Source organism: Rhineura floridana, chromosome 4 (assembly GCF_030035675.1).
Source record: "Rhineura floridana isolate rRhiFlo1 chromosome 4, rRhiFlo1.hap2, whole genome shotgun sequence".
Lineage (NCBI taxonomy): Eukaryota > Metazoa > Chordata > Lepidosauria > Squamata > Rhineuridae > Rhineura > Rhineura floridana.
In genome coordinates, this window is record NC_084483.1 from 5,124,480 (window position 1) to 5,146,658 (window position 22,179).

A 22,179-nucleotide genomic window follows, 5' to 3' on the forward strand; every position below is an offset into this window, starting at 1 on the left:
TCTTTCAAAATTCATACTTATACGAATTTTGCAATGTAGTTCTCCCACCAATGTTTACAAAGATGTCTATGTTAGGGGAAAGTGTTCATAAAAAGTGAAAATAACATACAGGAATGCATTATAAGATGAGAAATTGCTTGCAAAAATGAGTGCATTAGTCAAAACTGCCTAAAAATGTGTTTATTAGGAGTAATTCACACTAACATTTTAATGTGTTTTTTTTAAAAAAAAATTGCTGCAGAAGTGTGGAGAACTGAATTTAAGACTGGAGAAATTAGAAACTGAAACAACCAAAATTGGCAGATCTTTCTATCCCTACCTGGATGGCTGCATTAAGATGGCAGAAGAGAGAAGCAGAGTAAGAATGGGGAAGAGTGAGAGAAGTGAGCTGAAGAAATGGAACCAGTGAATGCGAGAGCGTTCCCCCCCCATCTTGAGTCTGCTGAGACACATGAAGGAAGGGCAGGGGAGTCTTCAGTGGTAGATTTAGTACAAGCATGGAAATCAGGCTTCTTAAGACATGCGCTGAGCAGGTGTGCAAGGAATCAGGGGGAATCTGCATTCCCAGGTCAAATCAGAGGTGCCAATAGGCAGAAATGTGAAGGAAAGGGTGCGTATTGGGCATCTGCCTGCCAGCTTCAAAACTGAGCCATGAGAAGCCTAGATGGCAGTAAGGTACCAAAAAGTACACAGTTCAGGGGCCAAAACCCAGCTCATAGTCTTAGGACATAGAGAGACCAGGATGTCTACTGAGAGGGAATTTTCTGGAGTACGAAAAAGGTGGGAACACTAGGGCTATTTTGCACAGACACGTTCTTGTAGACATGCTTGTGATTTGCAAGCTGGGTTAACAGAGACCTGAAGGAGCCCTGCAGGGTGGGTGTGGAGGAAGTTTTCCATTCCCTGTTAATATTTCCTTGGATTTGATCCATATAGGTGACCTTAGCAAATCATCAGGAACCAGTCTGTGTTCCAAGAATATCCTTTTTGGTACAAATTCACAAAGATCTTACCTGAACAGTAGGCTGGTACAACACTGCAGCCAGGCACACATTCAAAATGAGCAGGATCATGGCTGAAAGGCAAAGAGACTGAGACTGATTTGCCATCAATTTATCTACAGCACTGAAACAATTTCCTTAATTGTGCTCCTTCTGTAACCCTGTTCATGTGTTTGGGATCTGAGTCAAATAATTAGGTGAAGGGGGCCCATGAGCATGCTCGCCCTGTCTCTCCTTGTAACTGTCTATGAGTTGGAGGGTAGCCCTCTGAAGCAAAGCCTCCTCTAGCCATGAAGGCTCCTCATGTGTTTAAGAAACCTAGTTGCAGGCTCCTCATTTCAGAAGGTTGCCCTCCACCTTAAGGAGGGTGATGAAAATGGTGTGTGGGTGCATGTGTGGTGGGGAGAGAGGTGGGCTTGTCCCTGCAGCCTGCTGCATGAGGACTTGACACAGATTCTGAATGCCCAGAGAGGGTCTGAATATACTTGTGCACGCATAACATGACTGTGGTGTAACACTTTGCAAAGAACTCCCAGTTTTCAAGGCTTAAATCTGGGCTATTTTGTCATCTAAAACAGGGGGTCTGAGATGCCATCCTCACACCTTTATTGATTGATTGATTCAATTCAATTCAATTCATTTATTACAGTCATAGACCAGCATAAAAAGTGTACAAGATAAAAACAGAGATAATTCCGTACAACACAGCACACTTAGCATAAGAGCTCATTAAAATCGGATCCTCGTCATCAAATTAGCTATCGGTTTAACAAAGTTCTTCTGCAACGCATAGCAGCTGCACAGAAACTGGCAACCTTTGCTGATATCCGTGGGGTTTGGTCAGATAGGAGATAATCAACATAAAAAGATTCATTTCTGCCTGGAATGTTTTTTAAGGTTGGAACAATTAACACAGTTCGAAGCTCCCGATAGAATGAGCAATATAGTAGTACATGACCCATCGATTGATCATATTTGTACCCCCCTCTTCAGCCAACAAGGGTCCCAGAATGGCTTAGATAAATCAGTTACAAACTAAAAAACATAACACGCAAGGGGAAAAGGGCAGGGAGGGAAGAGGAAAAAAGCAAATTCAGGCACCAGTTCTTAAATTCTTAAAGCTCAACGACAGCAGTTTCCAAGATGTTATTCCTAACACTGTTCCTAACAGGGAAAAGCCCCTATTTGGTACTTTAATGTGTAAAGTTGTTGGTGATTATCTCAGAATCTCTCTGTAGTGAAATTTCTTTGTCCACTTATTTAGGCTATTCACAATTGAGGTCTAACTGGCTGAGACGGGTGGCTGTGGTTTCTCAGCCATGGGGTTTCACTTGGCATTGTGCTTTTGTCAGTCACGCGCTTGCAATATTGCTGGCAGAATGCCTGGTGTTTGACCTCAAATGCACCATTGACAGTCTGAATTTTAAGACGGCAATTTTCCTGCAGGAGTGGTGAACATCTTCATAACTATCTGCTTATACCATATACTTTTTATTATGCCATTGTTACTAAAGCATTTGCACCATAATCTATCAATTAGAAACAGTTAGAAGTTGTTGTATTAATAATATCCTTTGCATTTATTCAGTTGCTGTTGAGTATATATGTATGCCATTTGTATATATTTTTGTGGGTGTATCTATTGTATAATACTGTTGTGAAGATGTGTAATACTCATCCACTACTGACAAATTTTTATTAAATGTACAGAAATTCTTTAACTTCCCTCAAAAATCCCTGCAGATGCCCCACTCCACAAAAGCAGGATGTTCCAAAAGCATGGCAAGTCTACTTGGTTGATCTATAAGAGCATCAGTTGTGAATTATCAGAAAACATTTACAAATTCTTATTCTTAATATTATTATTACTTGATACCACTGCACTTGGCACTTCAACAACATAAGCAAAAAAAAGAGGACAGGTTCCTGTATCAGGGATTCTTCAGCTTAAATTTCAAGAGTGGAGGAAGAAGGCAAGGCAAGGGCAATTGGATGTGTTATGAACTCGATTTACATTGATTATGATTGCCAATGTTTAATTTTTTATTTATTTATGGCTTAAATGCTAGCTTGCTTTTAGGCAGAAACACGGTTAATCGGCTATGTAGTGCCAAACTCTAATTAGCTGTGGGGCCTGCGACAATTAGAACGAGACATGTAGATTTTAAAAGAGATCAAACTAGAACATCCCCTCTCTTTTTCTTTCTCTGTGTGCTAGATTCCCAGACCCAGAAGCCTAGAATTCTTGCTGTCAGAACCATCTGGCCCTTGTGAACTGGCCTGAAAAAAATGATTTTTGAACTATATACGTTTACCTGGTATGCTGATCAATCCTGTGGAGGTGGGAGGTGGCGATGGTGGTGGTGGGGAGCAGGAAGTAATTCCTTATTGTTTTGTGCCTTGCCATGTCTGTACAAGCCCTGAGATATGCACTCAAGGCCTTCCTCTTCACGGCTGCATTTAATGGACAGTGTATTTACTTTGGATGTTAAGAGCAGCTTCTTAAATTATTCCATATGTTTGATAATGTGGCTATTAAAGCTTTACAACTTGCACTGCTCTTGTTTGTATAGCGTAGCCTTAAAAAGTGACGAACCAATGTTTTAAACTATCCCATGGCACAGCTAATGCCACTTCCTCTGCCCTGCTGCCTCAGTGTGGTCCCAGGCCTTAAAGCAGTTCTTCTCCATGACTAATATTTATTTGGAAGTATCTAAGTATCATTTAGGAACTTGGTAGTGGCAGCAGTGGAAAAATGGTCCTTGCTATTAAAGGACAGTTAGAACCTTGGATGGAGAGATTTTACTCCTATGCCCTCAAGAGTTTAAATGAACTCAAGAGTTTAAAGGCAGTTACAAACGACGACCCAAAGTCACTACATGGCACTGATTGGTCCATAGGACAGCATATCATGATATGGCCTGTAAGCCCCACCTGAGAACAGATGGCATTATGTTAGTCTATGTGGAAGGACAGAGACCTTTTGGGTCAACGTCCAGAGACTTCTGGGTCATTGCTCAGACGTTGTAAGATGTGCTGTGTATGTGCCAAGGTAGAGGGGTGGGGAACGATATACGCCACAAAGGTATTCTGAGCTTGCTATAACAGTCTGCCCTTTACTGCAATAACTGCAAGCTTCCTGTAGAAAGAGACAAACATGTTCTGTACTGGTAATGGTAATTTTCCACTGTTCAGATAAAAGAGGAAATGAAATTAAGCTTGCAAAAGCTTATTGGTAGAAGCTATAAAACACTGGTAGAGATCCTATGATGTCAGAACCTTCTATGCAGCAGCTACACACTGCCGTCATTTGGAGGCTTCTCCATGCATGCATGTTTTCTAATTAACTTGAATTTCAATAAAGAAATTCTTGCTTGACCTGGTCTCCAAATTTTTCTGGTGGATTTTCCACCACAATTTCCTGGTGCCGTGACTTGGACCCTACACCCTCTTGTGTCTGGAGGACCGCAGATCGCTTTCCACCGAACCCTTGGCACGCCAACTATTAAGGTAAGAGACCTGTTAAATCTCTGAAGTGGGGTTTTTGAGGAAGGCTTCCTGTAGGTTTTGTACCCATGTGGGAGAGCTGGGATGTGACTTTTATATAGACAGGTCAGTGTAAGCCTGAGGTGCCTATAATTAAATCTGTCTGACTGTTAAAGCAACTGCTACTCTGTAGAACTGCTTCTGAATTCGGCCTATCTGGGAGAATAAGTCTGCACAAACAGCCCCGATTATGTGGTTATCTGGCATTGGTCCAGTGCAAATTTTGAAACCCTTTGCAGCCACCCTGAGCCCGTTGCTAGGCCCACCAGCTGTTGACCAATGGTTTTTAAACTGCAAGGGCAAATGGTGAACAAAAAGTACTGGAAGACTGAGAGGTTCCAGTACATGAGCCCATAGCTCCACTGTCCAAGGATACCTAGTCTTGGTTGAAAGACGGGTGACTTCTGTGACTTTGGGAACTTCCTTGTGTGGCTATCACCTTTCCTCCCCTTGTCTCTGAATGTTCCTGGCCTCGGTCGAAAGATGGGCCCAGGACACATGAGTCTGGCCTTGGTCGACAGATGTGCCCAAGACAATTATACCCCTATCTTCAATAAGCCAATCCTTTGTTTGTTAGAATGGTCTGGTCTAACAATGACCTGTAAATTTCTGGAAAAATTGAAGTGGTATACCCGGGATGACCCTCCTAAGAAGTTTCTGACTGAAGGGTCCTTTTGATTTGGATAACACTTGCAAGGTGCATTGGAATCCCGTGGTACCAAGACACCTCAAACTCAGTGGACATGTTTTTACTGGTACTAAGAAGCTTCCAAAAGACGCACAGACTCATGGATGTGTAGCCTTGGAGACTCCCAAGAAAAGTTAAAATTGCAATGGAAACTAGTATGGGAGTAATTGGCCTCTCCCCTAAATTTAAATTGTAATCAACTATGCCCATCCCTGATGGGGCCCCCATTGGTTGTTCCTTCAGATCCAGAGGACATCCTTGATTTGTGCACTAACTTGGCTGCCATAGGACCTCACCCTTGTATTCAGACTCCACCCTAATCTCAGCCAGCACTCGCCGTCCCTCCTATTCCACCACCTCCACACCTGGGAACTCCGGCTACCCCAAGCACACCCTCCCCCGATCTCTTTACTGTGAGCTCCATTTCAACTCCTGCCAATTCTGTTTATTCCCAGGATGACCCATTTGCAAAGATCCTTTGGAAGGTACAATTATGAATTACTTCCACCTTGATAGTACTTTGTCAACAACAACAACAACCCCAAGCTTCAGAGCTGGCTTTTGGACATTCCTGTAATTTCAGATCTAGGACAGCCCCATTGTTCTCCTCATGAGAATTGCCTGGTAATGGTCCAGATGGGGCAAATGTTATCACTGTCCATGCTCCATGGACCCCAGAAGATCTATTAAATTTGGCCCACCATTTTCCAAAGATTCGAGAAGATCCTGATAAGTTTGAGGAATTAGAGATTGTTATAAATTGTTACAATCCTACATGGCCAGATATCAATCAACTCCTCCATTCTATATTACCCCAAGAGACTGTTCAACACCTTTGTACTGCTGCCCAGTGGCCAGAACATGATCCCTGTACATGGCAACCATTGATTACTCATAGAGAACGTTTACTCCAGTCCATTGCCACTGTTTGCTCCAGAAAGGCAGACTGGACCAAAATTAAGGCTTGGAAGCAAAATAAGGACGAACACCTTGTTGATTATTTGCATTGCCTCAAGGACACCTTTGAGAGACATTTTGGCAGGATCATTTGCAAAATGCACAGCCTGCCTTTGCTTCATGCTTTGTAGAAGGATTGCTGCCTAAAGTTTCTGATGAAATTAAAAATGTGGTCATCACTTGGGAAGGCAAAACTTTGGATGAATTATTAGCTGCAGCCATCCACTACCACAAGAAATTTGAAAAAGCTGAGGAAGATGCTGAATGTAATTTGGTGCTTAATGGGATACAACTGCCCCTAAGAGACCACATCCGGAGTTTGGGGGTCATTCTTGACTCCCAGCTATCCATGGAGGCACAGGTAGCAGCTGTTAGTAGGGCGGCGCTTTACCAACTTCACCTCATTCGTACGATGCGCCCTTACCTCCCGAGCCACCTGCTCCCTAATGTGGTACATGCTCTGGTTCTGTCCCGGCTGGACTATTGTAATGCGTTATATGTGGGTCTTCCCTGGAGAATGGTCTGTAAGCTGCAGCTAGTGCAGAATGCGGCAGCTCACCTGATTAGGGACTGCCACCGCCGTGATCATATTTCCCCAGTACTTAAGGAACTGCACTGGCTACCGGTGGTTGCTAGGGCCAAATTTAAGATCCTGGCTTTAACTTTCAAGGCGCTCCACGAGGGTGACCCACTTTACCTAAAAAGTCGCCTCCATTTGCACCAGGGGCGCCGGCTTACAAGATCGTCCTTGAATGGTTCGTTTCTTATTCCTCCAACAAAAGCAGTGAGATTGGGGAGGACACGGTCCAGAGCTTTTTCAGTAGTGGCTCCCTCACTTTGGAATTCTTTGCCGACTGACCTCCGTCAGGCCCCTTCCTTGTTATGCTTTCGTCGGGCCTTGAAAACCTGGCTCTTTAACCAGGCTTGGGAAAGGGGTTAGGGTGGCAGAGGGTAGTTCTGTGGGGATTTATTCAGTTTTTAAATTTTATACTGTTTGCTTTTTGAATTGTTTTTACATAGATTGTATTGTATTTTGTTGTACGTTGCCCAGAGTGGCAGATTAACCTCTGCCAGATGGGCATCTAACAAATCTAATAAATAAATAAATAAAATAAATAAAGCCATCTGCTCAGTATCAAGATTAGGATTGCCCTAAAGGGATGCAACATTATTACTCTGCTTCTGCTGCTTGACAGGATTTGTAATCTGCTCTATTAATAATCAAACTGTCTTGTAGACTCCTGTGGTGTAGACGCTGCTGTTTCTTGCTCTGTGTGCTGCTGAATTTCCTTCTATTTCTGAACAGCATGCCTTTCTTCTTAGCCCTTCCTCCCCGTTAGTCTTCTTGGGAAGGATTTGTTGTGTAAATTGGGCTGCACGATCTATTGCTTCCCTGATGGCATCTATTTGGATGTGCCTGAGCAGTGGAGTGTTTTGGCTGCTTTAACAGAATCTGATGAGCCTCCACCCGATACTTCCTTGTTGCAACAGGAACTGTTGGATAAGGTTCCTCCACAACTCTGGTCTGCACATGTCAGTTGAGCGGGCCAGGTCTTAAGCATGGAAACTGCGCATATTACTGTTGACCCAACCAAACCGCTCCCATGTGTGCCTCAGTATCCCATTTCTAAGGAGGCTGAGGCTGGCATTAAACCAGTTGTGGCTTCTCTACTTGAACAAGCCCACTCGCAGCCCATGTAAAAAACCTGTCCTCCCTGTGAAAAAGCCAGAGCATGATACTACAGGGCTTGCTCTGGGCATCCTCACATAGAAACATATTGACCTATAGCTTATTACAGCTTTCCTCTGGATCCTGAAGCTTCTGGACTGCCACCCTGTCTGCGTCCTGTAGCCCCTGCTGCTCTCCTAGTCAAAAAGGCAGAGACCCTTGTTTTAGGTCAGCTGTGACTGGTCTATTGCTCTGAAGCAAAACTCAGCACATTTCCAATCCTAGGCTCAACCGATATGAAAAATTGTTTCTATCTGCTGCTAATGTGACTTTAACCTATTGCTCAGTGTTCAACCCAGCTTCACTGGTACCTGCTCTCATGGACGGAGAATCCGTGACTGTCTTACTCTTACTGAGCAACTGCTAACCCCTCGCCTGGACTTAAAAGATTTATCGTTGCAGGATCCTGATCTAATTCTCTACACAGATGGCTCTTGCTTGGGAGATGAGAAGGGACAATTGGTTGCAGTCTGTACCCAATACCAGGTCTTAGAGGCTTACTAACTGCCAGATGTTAACTCTGCTCAGATGGGAAATCTTTTCGCCCTCGCTGAAGCCTATATCCTTGCAAAGGACCAGACTGCCATCATCTACACTGACTCTAGATATGCCTTTGGTGTAGATGTGCCTTTGGTGTAGGATTCCTCACTTCAGCAGGAACACAGATTAGTATTGATTATTATATGAATGCTCTTTTGCAAGCTCTCTTTCTGCCCTCTGCTCTTGCCGTACCTTTGCTCATCTGATCCATTCGGTGGCCCACATGAGCAAAGAGGGGGGATGATGGCTGCAGTACAGCATGATTGGTTTGCCCCCAATTTTTCCTCTATGGCACAGCAGTACTGTAGCACATGCCCTACTTGTGCATCCCCCCCCCAATGGGGACTGTTTCTGAATCTTCAAATAGATTTTGTACAGATGCCTAAGTGTTGCTCCTCTGAGTATATTTTATATATTATTGACATGTTTTCAGGTTGGGTTGAAGCATACCCCTCTGTCCATGCTGTAGCTAAGAAAGATCTTTAAGAAATTCATCCCTCGGTTTGGGTTGCCTTTGATATTGGACAGTGACTGTGGAATGCACTTCACAAGCCAAGTAGTTCAACATCTTTGTAAGGCCCTTGATATACAGCATCTTCGGCATAGTGTATTGAATGATGAAATTCAGCCCTTAAAAACAGGCTGTCAAAAATCTGTGCTGAAACTGGTTTGAAATGGCCTGACACACATCAGCTCTACTGTGAATTGTAAAAATGCCCTAACACTACATGAAATCTTGACAGGATGCCCTATGCATATGCCAGTCACAACCCCATGTGCACAATTTGATTTACAACTCACTGATGAACTCATGTTAATTTATTATAGAGCCCTAATGAAATGTGTCAGATCTATTCACTCACAGGTCTAGGAAGCCTTGCCAAGCCCTGTGGAAGGTCCATGCCATTCCCTGGAGCCAGGAGATAGGGTGTAAGTAAAGGTCCTCTTCTCGATCGTCCCAGAGTGCAGGACACGGAATAATGGGCTCAAGTTGCAGGAAGCCAGATTTCGACTAAACATCAGGAAAAACTTCCTAACTGTTAGAGCCATACGACAATGGAACCAATTACCTAGAGAGGTAGTGGGCTCTCTGACACTGGAGGCATTCAAGAGGCAGCTGGACAGCCATCTGTTGGGAATGCTTTAATTTGGCTTCCTGCATTGAGCAGGGGGTTGGACTTGATGGCCTTATAGGCCCCTTCCAACTCTACTATTCTATGATTCTATGATCAGTAAAAGAATGCGCTTCAGCCCAGATGGAGGGGTCCCTTTCAGGTGCTGCTAACAACGCTGTTAAGTGTCAAGGACACCAGACATGGGTTCATGCATTGCACTGCAAGAAGGTTTTACCACCATTGGACCCAAGAGCAGCAGAATTTCGGCCCAGACCTACACTCCCTGAGGGCCAGAATAAAGACCCTCAAGACCTCCCACTGGATAGTGAGGAGGAGCATAAAGGCACACCTCGTTACAATCCCTGACCCAGGCAGAATAGCACCAAAGCACCATAGCACACACCAAAGTCCAGCAGCAAGCCTAGCATCAGCTGGTGAAGGTGAAACTCAGGATGAAGATACCCATGAGATCATCCACTACCCCAGCCCACACAAAGAGAAGCCGACCACCTAGATGCTACTCCCTTGGGTGGTGTGACCCATCATTTGTGGTTCCTGGGTTGGAACTCTTGTTGTTATTCCAACCTAGGGACACTCCAAACATGGAATAGGACAAGGAAAGAGGAAGAATACAACAATATTCAGGAACCGATGGAAATCAAAGGACAGGAGGAGGGTTGTGCTTAGAGGCATGAAAGGGGGAATTATTGTGGAGGGACAGAGACCTTTTGGGTCAATGTCCAGAAACTTCTGGGTCATTGCTCAGATGTTGTAAGATGTGCTGAGTATGTGACAAGGTAGAGGGGTGGGGAACGATATACGCCACAAAGGTATTCTGAGCTTTCTACAGCAGTTTGCCCTTTACTGCAGTAACCGGAAGGTTCCTGTAGAAAGAGACAAACATGTTGTGTATTGGTAATGGTGATTTTTCTCTGTTCAGATAAAAGAGGAAATGAAATTAAGCTTGCAAAAGCTGATTGCTAGACGCTATAAAACACTGGTAGAGATCCTATGATGTCAGAACCCTCTATGCAGCAGCTACACACTGCCGTCATTTGGAAGCTTCTCCATGCATGCATTTTTTCTAATTAACTTGATTTTCAATAAATAAATTCTTGCTTGAAGTGGTCCCCAAATTTCTCTGATGGCTTCCCACCACATCTGTTAGAAATCAGGAGTTGCCATATAAGGGGGGGGGCAGATGCAATTCCAAAGACCCGGCAGGTCCCTCTTCTTCCCAAGAATGACAGAATTATAGTACTTCAAGGGACCTCATGCTGCAGCAGCAGAAATCCCAATTCTATAGCAGAAGACTGGGTATTGCAGACAGAGTTGAGCTGAGATTTCCCTCAGGGATTCATTAAAGTGATTTGAATTCAGCAACCTCCATATTTTGCTGTTTTAGGAGGGCAGGAATTAAAATTATGATCGTTTAAGTCAATGGCAAAATCGGTTGTTAAAAGATAGTGTTAATACTTGAATGTGGTAGTGACTTACAGCACCATCCTTGCAGCAAAACCATGACTACTCACATGAAGGATTGTGCTCTTGTGTCTTACCTTGTGTCTCTTGTTTAGTACCTTGTGTCTTAGCGTGAGAAGTACAGAGCCCACTTTACAGTTATTATGATCCGAGTGAGAGAACAATTGTGTTATATTTCTATATAGAAGGATGTAGTTATGATTTTGGGAAATCACACATATATAATAAATCCCTCTGGTAGAAACTGGCTATTCTAGACTGAGTGATGAATTCCCCAGAGAGTAGCACACCAGAATGATTTGAAGCCTGTTCAATAAGCCCTGTGTCTTGCTTTTTCAGATCTGCAGACAAGAAGGGCAAAAAGCGACTGCAACCAGCAATTATCAGAGAACCTGTACTTTTGAATGGTTAATATTTGTTTTGCTGATGACATGTTTCATTAACTGAACCTGCTCTCCTTTTGCAGCTGCTGATTTGGAATTCTTGTATAAATACCACATTTGAAAAAGAAGGGTTACAATCGGAATCATTGGTATTAGTATTTAGGATTTTTTTCCTTTTTAATATGTGTCTACTGCTGTTGAGGCTCTGGATACTTTACAAATATTTTTAAGAGATACAAATATTTAAAACAAGGTACTAAAAACAGAGAATCATTTCCTAAGATCTTTGTTACCTTAGGGTCTCTAAGTGGCCCTTGACAAGCTGTGGAGAAATAAATCTTGCTAGCATGTTAAAACATTGGACTGAGAGGTTTTACTCCAGTGCTGAATGCACCCAGGAGTTTAAAGGCATATTTAAAAAATGACATGGGCTGGCTTGATGTAAGCACAGAGGAATTGGATCTTTTTTTTAATGTCTTGTTCTTAATTTGTTTCCGTCACAGAAAAATATTTCTGATATATCCAGAGGCTTGTAAGTTGTAGACACACTTTATTAAAAAGGAGAAAGACCTAATAATTAATATCAGTTGTTCCACTGGCACAATCTACTACGATAATCTTCTAAGATAAGGAATTGCTTATGATTGGTTTGTGCCATTGGCTTACATTAGTACATTATGCTAAGGGAACCAATGGCTTAGCACAAATGTGCAAACATGCTGGCTTCCAGGGAGGAGATCGCAGCCACTTTCCTTCCTGGGCTTTTTAGATCAGTATGGTGTGGCAGCTAAGCCAAGGTCTGCCTTAGTATTTTGCCTGAACCCAGGGTTGTGGTTAAGCACTCTCCTTCTTAAACACAATCTGTAGCCAAGTTTTCCTATCTTTACATGTTTTGGTTACTGAGGAGAAACCTTAACCATGATTACAGATTAGACAATTTATTAAGCCAAACCTTGGCTTAGCTGCCACACTACTCTAAACTAAATAGCTTGGAGAGGAGTAAACGGGGTGCAATCTCCTCTCTGGAAGCCAGCACATTCACACAGCCGTACAGAATGTTAACTGGAGCACAGTGCAGGGAGCATATCACCCCTGTGCCTTATCGACTCCACTGGCTCCCAATTTGCTTCTGGGCCCAATTCAAAGTGCTGGTTCTGACCTTTAAAGCCCCAAACGGCCTTGGACCAATATACCTGAGGGACCGCTTACACCCATATGTACCTGCCCGGGATTTAAAATCATCTGCCTCTGGTCTCCTCTGTGTGCCTGAAATAAAAGATGTTAGACTGACAGGCACGCAGGAGAGAGCTTTTTCAGCTGTGCCCCCCAAGCTTTGGAATACCCTACTCCAAAAAGTCCACTCTGCTCCCTCCCTGGTGGTTTTCCGGAGACTTCTGACAATGATCTTGTTCCGGAGAGCCTTTGGGAGGGACTGAAGGTAGAGCCTGACACTGGTTTTATGCCTTCTACATTAAATTTTACCTTTGTAGTCCCTTTAGTACCACTCCCTATATATATGTATATATATATTGTATTTTATGTATTTTAATTGTATTTTAATTTATTTTAATGTTTTTGTGATTTTACTGTTTACAATTTTATTATGTACGTGTTTGATTTTATTTTTGTAAGCTGCCCTGAGTGCCCTATTATAGGGTAGAAGGGGGGGATAGAAATATTTTAAAATAAAAATGAATAAATAAATACTCTGGCTTACCACGATATGTGAACCTAGTGCACTGTGTTGGTTTTGATTCATAACCCACTTCAAGGAGTTCTTGTCAACATTACTACATTGGCCAGCCACACCAAGTCCAGCTGTGACAAAACTACCAAACAATGCAGAACTGCTGAAGATCAGAACTGAAGGCAGAGGACTAGCAGGCACCTACCTCCAAGGCATCTTAAGGTCAGTTGACTACAAGCTATATATGTGCAACCACATGCAGCTGATACTTGGTTACTAACCTTTTAATAAGGTGATAGGCACCACAGTGCGACAGACTTGCATTATGGATAAATTCAGAATGATGCAGCAGCAGCAATCTCAGTTCAAGTCACATAGTTCATTTCCATAGCCATGCACAGCTCTTACATCAGAATATTAATGGTCAATTAGAGACATATACTTCGAGCCTGGGAGGCTCAATACTCACCATTTATTACGCAATGGTCTGAAGACATTAACACCCTTAGTATATTTGAACGTGCTTTCTGTAAACACCAATTTCGTTTGGATATCTATTTGATCATTTGGATGGCATATATCGATTTGTATATATCAAGTAAGATAGATATATTGATTTTTGTCGTATTGTTGTTGATGGGTTTCTTTCATTCTCCTCTTCTGTTTGTAATAAATTTGTAGTAAAAATCAATTTAAAAAATATTACTCTGCAGAAAGGTTTAGAATCCATCTCTTTATTTGCATAAGAACCCCTCCCCCTACCACTGAGGAACATCCTCCATATCATTTCTCAGTGATTGCTGAGGGAATCTTTGATATCTGCTGTGCAACCTGTGAGTGTTGCAGACGATTTGAGAAAGTGTAGTAATGTAAGGCACGTTCTCCAATCACATGGAGTGTTTACCAGGCCCATAGTGACTCACTATTGCTCTTTAGGGTTAGAGAGCAGGTCCTAGAGTACACCCAACAATCCCCTTTACATGGCAAGAGATGGATCCATATTGATGGGTAAGTTTTCTTTCAGGGATGCTTGACTGTCATTGTTGAACTTCTTAGGCAGGGAATTCCTGGCAAGCTTCCCAAGAGTATAGTTTGAAAATGAGAAGACTAGTCCTTCTCATTTCCAATTATATGATGATGAAATTGTACATGTGCCAAAGGCCATCTTTGAGATGGAGACGGTTTTAACACATTCAGAAAATGGACCTTCTATGGACTGTGCTCAACCAATTGCAAATCTACCCACAGCATTAAGACAGAGGGGCATGACAGTTCTCAGCCCATTCAAACTAATAGGCTCAAGCAGATTCTGGGAACTGTCCATAAAGTATAATATATATTTCCAAAAATATCTAACACTCTGTCCTTTTCTCTTGCTGTGATTTATCATTATAGAACAGACTGCCTCTTTCTTGCTGGACAAATAACACCTGTTTTGAAAGATTGGTACTGGCTTCCTGTGCGTTTCTGGAGTCAGGTTGATGGTTTTAACCTATAATGCAGGGGTGGTTAACCTGTGCCCCTTCAGATGTTGCTGAACTACAACTCCCATCAGTTCCAGCCATCATCACCAATGGTCAGGAATGATGGGAGATGTAGTTCAGCAACACATGGAGAATCACAGATTCTCCATCCCTGCTGGACAGCCCTGAATAACTTGGGACTAGGAGACTTAAAGTATTGTCTTTTGCCATATGCATCTGGCTGAACTTCAAGATCTGCATATCAAAGGCCTTCCTCTAGGTGCCCCCACCAGGTAAGATCAGGCGAGTGGTGACTGGGAAAGGGGGCGGCTTTTCAGTAGTTATTACTTGACTGTAGGATGCCCCAATGACTGAAGGAAGACCCAATCCTTTTATCCTTTAGAAAACAACTCTCTTGTTCTCTGAGTTGTTTGGTGGTTTTATTTATTTATATCACAAAACATATTTTGACTCTAATAGGGTCAAAGGTAGAACACAAAATGGAACAGTAAACTAAAATAAAAAAAATAAACTAGATTAAGAACACAGCAGAAAATATCTCAAAACTAGGAAGAGCAGAATGACGCTTTCACATATTAAAAAAAAAACTTTAAAAGCCATGCAGAATATAACTATTTTTAAACCCCGCCTGCAAAGTAAGTGGAAATGGAGCCAGTCTAATCTTCCTTAGGAGAGAATTTACCAGTGAGAGCATGTTATACAGATGTTAAAACCCAAAGGGGATAAAACAGAGGCCGGAGGAGCCCCTTAGGCCAATGGCCAAGGGGTGGAACAATAATCTGTCAGCATCACTTTCTGGGAACATTCAGCCAAATAGGACTAGAACCAGTGCCCCCAAATTTCATATCAGCCTAATGTACCTGAAAGATATTTTCATCAATGGTGTTGAATGCCACTAAGAGATCCAGGAGAACCAACAGAGATGCAAAACCACAACCTACCTCTTACCTCAAAGTGACCCAGGCTGTTTCCATGTTCAAACATGCCCGATAATTATCTAGGATTGGTGGCATCCAATGATGCTTTTAAAAACTAAATTCTTACAACAGTTTTTTTTTTTTTAAGGAGAGAGGAACATAGTCCTCTTTCAAAGAAGCATTTATGATCTCCCATTCCCTGGCAGCTTTTTTCAGTCAGTATGGGCATGGGTCCAACAAGCAGATGGTTGGCCTCACCTCACCAAGCAACTTATCCACATCCTCAGAGTGAAGAAGTTAAAATTCCTCAGTTGCCAGTTGCCACCACAGACCCTGCTGTTAATGTGGAGTCAAATCAGAGCAAAAGCAAATGGTTTTATCAGCAAAGTGTTTTGAAAACTCTGTACGCTACTTTGAGGTCTAGAATCTAAACAGTCCCTTCACCACCTGGAACAACTTGACTTGATGGCAGTATGCTGATGCAATGGTGTCAGAGAAATATAATTTCTTTAGTGCCATTGCTGTGATAGAGTAAGTCTTGAAATTAGTGCTTGTTAGTTGGATTCATATACAGCACAATAGCTGTCCACCCATGTACGTCATTGCTATATGACAGGCATGAGGAACTGGATCTGCATGATGGGCCAGATCCTTATATTCCCCATCCCTCATGAGGGTCACTCACCTGTCAATCACCTGATGGCACAGTGATGTCAGGTGACCTGTTGTACTGTTTTTAAACCTAGTATCCAGTGTTTTGCCAGCCAATGATGGTTGGGGCTTGCAAAGCACAGTACACAGGGCTTTGTAGATTCCACCTATGAGATGACTGTTGGTCCCACCCACCCCTCTTTTGGCTCAGTCATGTCTTTACTTGCTCTACACCTGGCATCATATAAGGCTAGGGCAGCTGGGCATGGCATGGCCAAAATGGCCTCATGGGCCAAATGGGGAGGCCTGACTGGCAGAGGGTCCCCACTGCTGCCCTAAAATCTTCAGAAAATCAAGAAGTCCAAACTCTATCAAATACAAGAGGGTACTTAGAATTAGGGATGGGCAAATCTGTTAATTTCAGTTTCTCTCTGTTTCTTATTTTTCCAGTTTTTACATACTGTTCTCCATGTTTCCGGTTTTTTTTAAAAAAAGTCCTCATGAAAGTTCATCAGTAATTCATCTTCTACTATACCTGTGCTTTTATGCAATTTTGCCTCATATAGACAGTTTTGCAAAACAATTTTGCCAAATATATATAAATTTTGCCAATGTCACACATTCTTGTATGTTACTTTCACATGTATATGCATTTTTAGGGACACTTTACCTAGTATATATATTTTTGTGTACATTGCTTGGCTGGACAACCACATTGCATAAACTGAAGTGTGGATTTAAAATTGAACTTCTCTCCGATTCCTACTTAACTGTGATCGCATCAACCTCTCATGTAATTTTCCAATTTCACAAATTAACCATTCTTCAACAAGATTGTCTAATGTAGCGGCTGGAAAATCCCCCAGAACCAACTAGGAATCCTCCAGAACATTCAGTAGTTTTTGAGGAGTTTTAGTGATCTTTCCTGGTTATCATGTACTGTTACTGATTTTATATGAGTTTATATTTTATTGCTCATATTTGATTGATCCCATGAGAACCAGTATGGTGTAGTGGTTAAGGTGCTGGACTATGACCTGGGAGACCAGGGTTCGAATCCCCACACAGCCATGAAGCTCACTGTGTGACCTTGGGCCAGTCACTGCCTCTCAGCCTCAGAGGGAGGCAATGGTAAACCACCTCTGAATACTGCTTACCATGAAAACCCTATTCATAGGGCCGCCATAATTCAGAATCGACTTGAAGGCAGGCCATTTCCATTTCCATCATCCTCCACAGCAGATTTTTGAGGGCATGCAGGGAAGAGGAAAGGAAGGTAAAATCCCATTGTACAAGTGGAAGTTGGTTCTGCTTGTGCACACACAGTGCTAGATATCACACTCGGGTTCAATTGCACTTGCTCTTAGGAAAGCGTTTATGTAGTTGCAAGGGAACATGCTGTATGTATGATCCTGTCTCCAAAGAACTTTCTGTTGTGTTAGATGTGATATAGGTGCATTGTGAGTTGCGTAGTTCCCTATGTAGTCTATGATACTTTATACATACCATACTTTATATATACAAAATACTTTAAATTTATATTGATTAATTCATCCATTAATGTTTCCAGATTAGATATTTTGGAATTAACTTTTCAAATAAAAAGCAAAGATTTTCATTATCCCCTTCTCTCCTTTTTAATGTTTATAACTTCCTAGTATGTATGACTTGACATTAACAATGAGAATTCGCAACTCAGAAATGCTATCTTGTTTTCATTTAGATTTATAAAGCCAATGCAATGGTACAGTTAGAGTATTCAGTTAAGGCCAAGGAGACCCCAGGTTCAGATTCACATTTGGCCACAAAACCTGCTGGATCCCACATCCTAACCTACTTTATAAGGTTATTTTGAGGATAAAATGAGCGGAGAAAACCATATATGCTCTCTAGAGCTCCTAGGAAAAATGAAATATTAAAAATGTAATAACAATTATAGAATGCTGTCTGAGTTAACTGTAAAAAATGATTTGTTCCTTAGCAATATGACTTTGGAGATACCCCCAACGTTTTAGATAAAAGTGTGTTTGTGTGTGCGTGTGTGTACATTTATGGTGTTACCCAGTTAAATAAAGTTGATGACCTTCTTCATAACAGGAGGCATATAAAATGACTTGTAAAAGATGTGCAAATCTTACCTTTATTTTTCCAGGAACAATTCTTTGTACCTTTAGGCAGTTTCTTTCTTTACAAAATGAGTGGATTTTCTTGCTTCAGTGAATCGTTTTATATATGTATACACACACACATGCTCCGACCTCAGTTGCTTCCTGCTTTGCAAGGTGAGTCACACAAAAGGGGCTGTGTGAAGTAGCATGTGAGATTTTGTCACACAGTCCTCGGCCAATTTCTTTCTTTCTTTCTTTCTTTCTTTCTTTCTTTCTTTCTTTCTTTCTTTCTTTCTTTCTTTCTTTCTTTCTTTCTTTCTTTCTTTCTTTCTTTCTTTCTTTCTTTCTTTCTTTCTTTCTTTCTTTCTTTCAATAGATCTGATTTCCTGATATTTTCCTAGCCCTACTGCTGTAAAAATATTGCATCTGTTTTCACCCTACAGTTGTGAAGCATCAGAAACAACTTTTTCCTCCTCTGAAAAAGACAATTAGGAAAAGACATCAGTGGTCCATAAAGAGAGGTTGAATTTTCACAAAATTGATCTGAAGGCTATTTTAACACAACCAATCACAATTTTAATACAGACTGGATTATTAACAATATCAAAATAATCCCTTTTTTTGGGGGGGGAAGTTAACACTGATATCAGGAATTCTTCACACAATGGATGCTGCAAGGCTTGAGGAACTGGGTGCAGACTTCTTGTACATGATGATGGCTGACTTCATGTCTTCCAAGGAGAATCTGAAATAGTTCTCCATTTGGCTGATGTCCATTCTACTACCGTCAAACACAGTTTTACGGGAACACTATTTATAAAAGCATACATTACTTTTATACAAGCATAATGGACCAAGGAAAGCATGCAGAACTTTTTTGTCTTGTCTAATATGGCAAATGTAACTTAGCATGCACTGCACAAGCAAAAAGGATTATACTGTATAAATGAGCCTCATGCATGACTTCCTCCATCCTGCTATGGTTCATAATTATAGAACAGCAATTGTGTATGATTTAATCACTCTTTCCTTTTTCGCTCTTTGATTTTCTTCCCCCTCTCGTCTTCTGCAGTTGTTTACGGTCTGGAAGCAGAGGGAACCTTTGTTTTTCTGCTTGCTATAGCTGGATCCATCAGCTGTGGCTTCTCACATTTTGGGTGGCATTTAATGCTAGTTACTACCCAGAGTAGACCCACTGAAGTTAATGACATGACTAACTTGCATTCATTAATTTCAGTTGAGTAGGACTTACTTGAATACAACCCTTCATCGGGATACTTGAAATACTTCATACCACAAAATAACACCTGTATGCAGTTCCTGAGGTGGGCAGCTGAGTCCATGGACTGAGGCCTTCCTGGTGCAATGGAGAAAAGTGTTGCCAGCATCATTGCACCCCTGACAGTTCTCTGCAGGCAGTGGGACTACAAACAGGTGTGTGTCAGGTAAGGCCCTGGGACCACTGGATCCAAAGCCACAATATTCACCCAACTTACCTCCAAAAGGGCCCAAAAATGTATCTTCCCTAGAGCTGGGATATTTTATTTTATTTTACATTACTGTCAGTGGGAAGGATTTTTTGTTAAAAATAAAGGGAGGGGGGAAGGCTTAACAGGGAAAATAAAATATGACAGATAAGCTTCCCGCACCCTAGCCAGCAAGAGCTAGAAGGGCTTAAGACACAATTGGCTAAACTGTGGCCCTCCAGATGGTGCTGGACTACAACTCCCACCAGCCCCAGCCAGGGTGGCCACTGCTCAAGAATGATGGGTTGTATTTGCAACACCAGGTGGAGGGTCACAGATTCCCCAGCCAGGCTTACAAAGTAAAGGTTCTTTGCCATGGAATATCATCCTTCCCCAACTTAGACTGTTTCCTAGGTAATGGAATTGTCAGGACAATCCCATACATGTTTACTTAGATATAAGTTTCATTCTTTTAATTGGCGCCTACTTTCTAATAAGTGAGTTTACGGTTATTATGTAAATGGGCCAGAACAGCCACAAACATCTATTTTTCTGCTTCATGAAGGGAATCTATTTCAAATTTGGGAATTTCCCTTAACCTTGCTCCCCACAGTGGGAAGAGTATGACTTTACAACTAATTCTTAGTGCAGAAAATGGGAGAAAGATTTCTTCCTTAAAATTTGACAATTATTGCCTGGCAGATGACTTTTTAGGGGCTTAAAGATGCCTCACATTTTCTTCCTCTATAGCTGTGTGTTAGACCCTGTTTTTAACGCAATGAGGAATTCAGGCATACGCCAGCATTTTATATTGCTCACAGCCATTCAGGGCTGCGGGGTTCAGAAAGGTATAGCTGCTGCACTTATGTGGGGTGCCTTCAGTGTGCTCATTTGTGTGAGTATGGGACATACTTGAGACTGCTCTGGGACTTACAAGGCTTTAGTGGCACAACAGGACCAGAGTCCATGTTATCATGCAATGTGCTCATGGCTTTTAGGTGCACGTGACTTGTACCTTTTTCTGCCCTTTAGATAGAAGGTCAGTGCATTTCTGTGTATAGTCAATATTTTACACAATGGTTCTGTCTGTTCAATGCTTCTCAGCCTATTCATTTCCCTCTCAGATGTTGGGACTAAAGGTCACTCTTCAAAGATGTCTTTGCTGAAGATCATGCTCTTCGATGCAAGTCACTTCAGCCTTAAACTTCTTAAGCTCCTCGTTTTTAAACTTGGGGGTATTTTTTGCTAACCTTGCTATCCTTGCACATTGGCATAGAATCATAGAGTTGGAAGGGGCCTATAAGGCCATCAAGTCCAACCCCCTGCTCAATGCAGGAAGCCAAATTAAAGCATTCCCGACAGATGGCTGTCCAGCTGCCTCTTGAATGCCTCCAGTGTCAGAGAGCCCAAACTTCTCTAGATAATTGATTCCATTGTCGTATGGCTCTAACAGTTAGGAAGTTTTTCCTGATGTCCAGCTGAAATCTGGCTTCCTGTAACTTGAGACCATTATTCTGTGTCCTGCTCTCTGGGACGATTGAGAAGACATCCTGACCCTCCTTTGTGTGACAACCTTTAAAGTACTTGAAGAGTACTATCGTATCTCCCCTCAGTCTTCTCTTCTCCAGGCTAAACCTGCCCAGTTCCTTCAGTCTCTCCTCATAGGGCTTTGTTTCTAGTGCCCTGATCATCCTCATTGTCCTCCTCTGAACCTGTTCCAGTTTGTCTGCATCCTTCTTAAAGTGCAGTGTCCAGAACTGGATGCAGTACTCAAAATGAGGCCTAACCAGTGTCAAATAGAGGGGAGCCAATACTTCACGTGATTTGGAAACTATGCTTCTGTTGTTATTGTTGTTATGTGCATTCAGGTTGATTACGACTTATGGCAACCCTATGAATCAGTGACCTCCAAGAGCAACTGTCATCAACCACCATGTTCAGCTCCTGTAAGTTCAGGTTTGTGGCTTCCTTTATGGAATAAATCCATCTCTTATTTGGCCTTCCTTTTTTTCTACTCCCTTCTGTTTTTCCCAGCATTATTGTCTTTTCTAGTGATTCATGTCTTCTCATTATGTGTCCAAAGTATGATAACCTCAGTTTCATCATTTCTGTTAATGTAGCCTAAAATAGTATTTGTATATTTTGCAGTCACATCACACTATTGGCTCATAGTCATATTCAGCTTGTGATCAACAAGAATCCCAAGATCCTTCTCACACATAGTATTGCTGAGCCACCTATCCCCCATCTTATAACTGTGCATTTGGTTTCTTGTTCCTAGGTGTAGAACTTTGCATGTATCCCTGTTAAATTTCATTCTGTTGTTTTCAGCCCAATGCTCCAGCCTATCAAGATCACTTTGAATTTTGTTTCTGTCTTCCAAGGTATTAGCTACTCCCAATTTTGTATCATCTGCAAATTTGAT

The 22,179-nt window shown here is 42.0% G+C and overlaps 1 protein-coding gene across 1 annotated transcript in view; it reads right to left on the reverse strand.

The window, feature by feature from the left end:
* The window catches only part of LOC133382819 (cysteine-rich venom protein helothermine-like), a 29,865-nt gene extending 11,527 nt beyond the window's left edge, over positions 1-18,338 (reverse strand). The window contains exons 1-2 of the mRNA XM_061622297.1: positions 18,319-18,338; positions 1,014-1,075 (exon numbers count right to left, since the gene is read on the reverse strand). Of these exons, the coding sequence (XP_061478281.1) occupies positions 1,014-1,073 (60 nt within the window). The 5' untranslated portion in view covers positions 1,074-1,075; positions 18,319-18,338. The remainder of the gene's footprint in view (positions 1-1,013; positions 1,076-18,318) is intronic.
* Between the last annotated feature and the right edge of the window lie 3,841 nt (positions 18,339-22,179).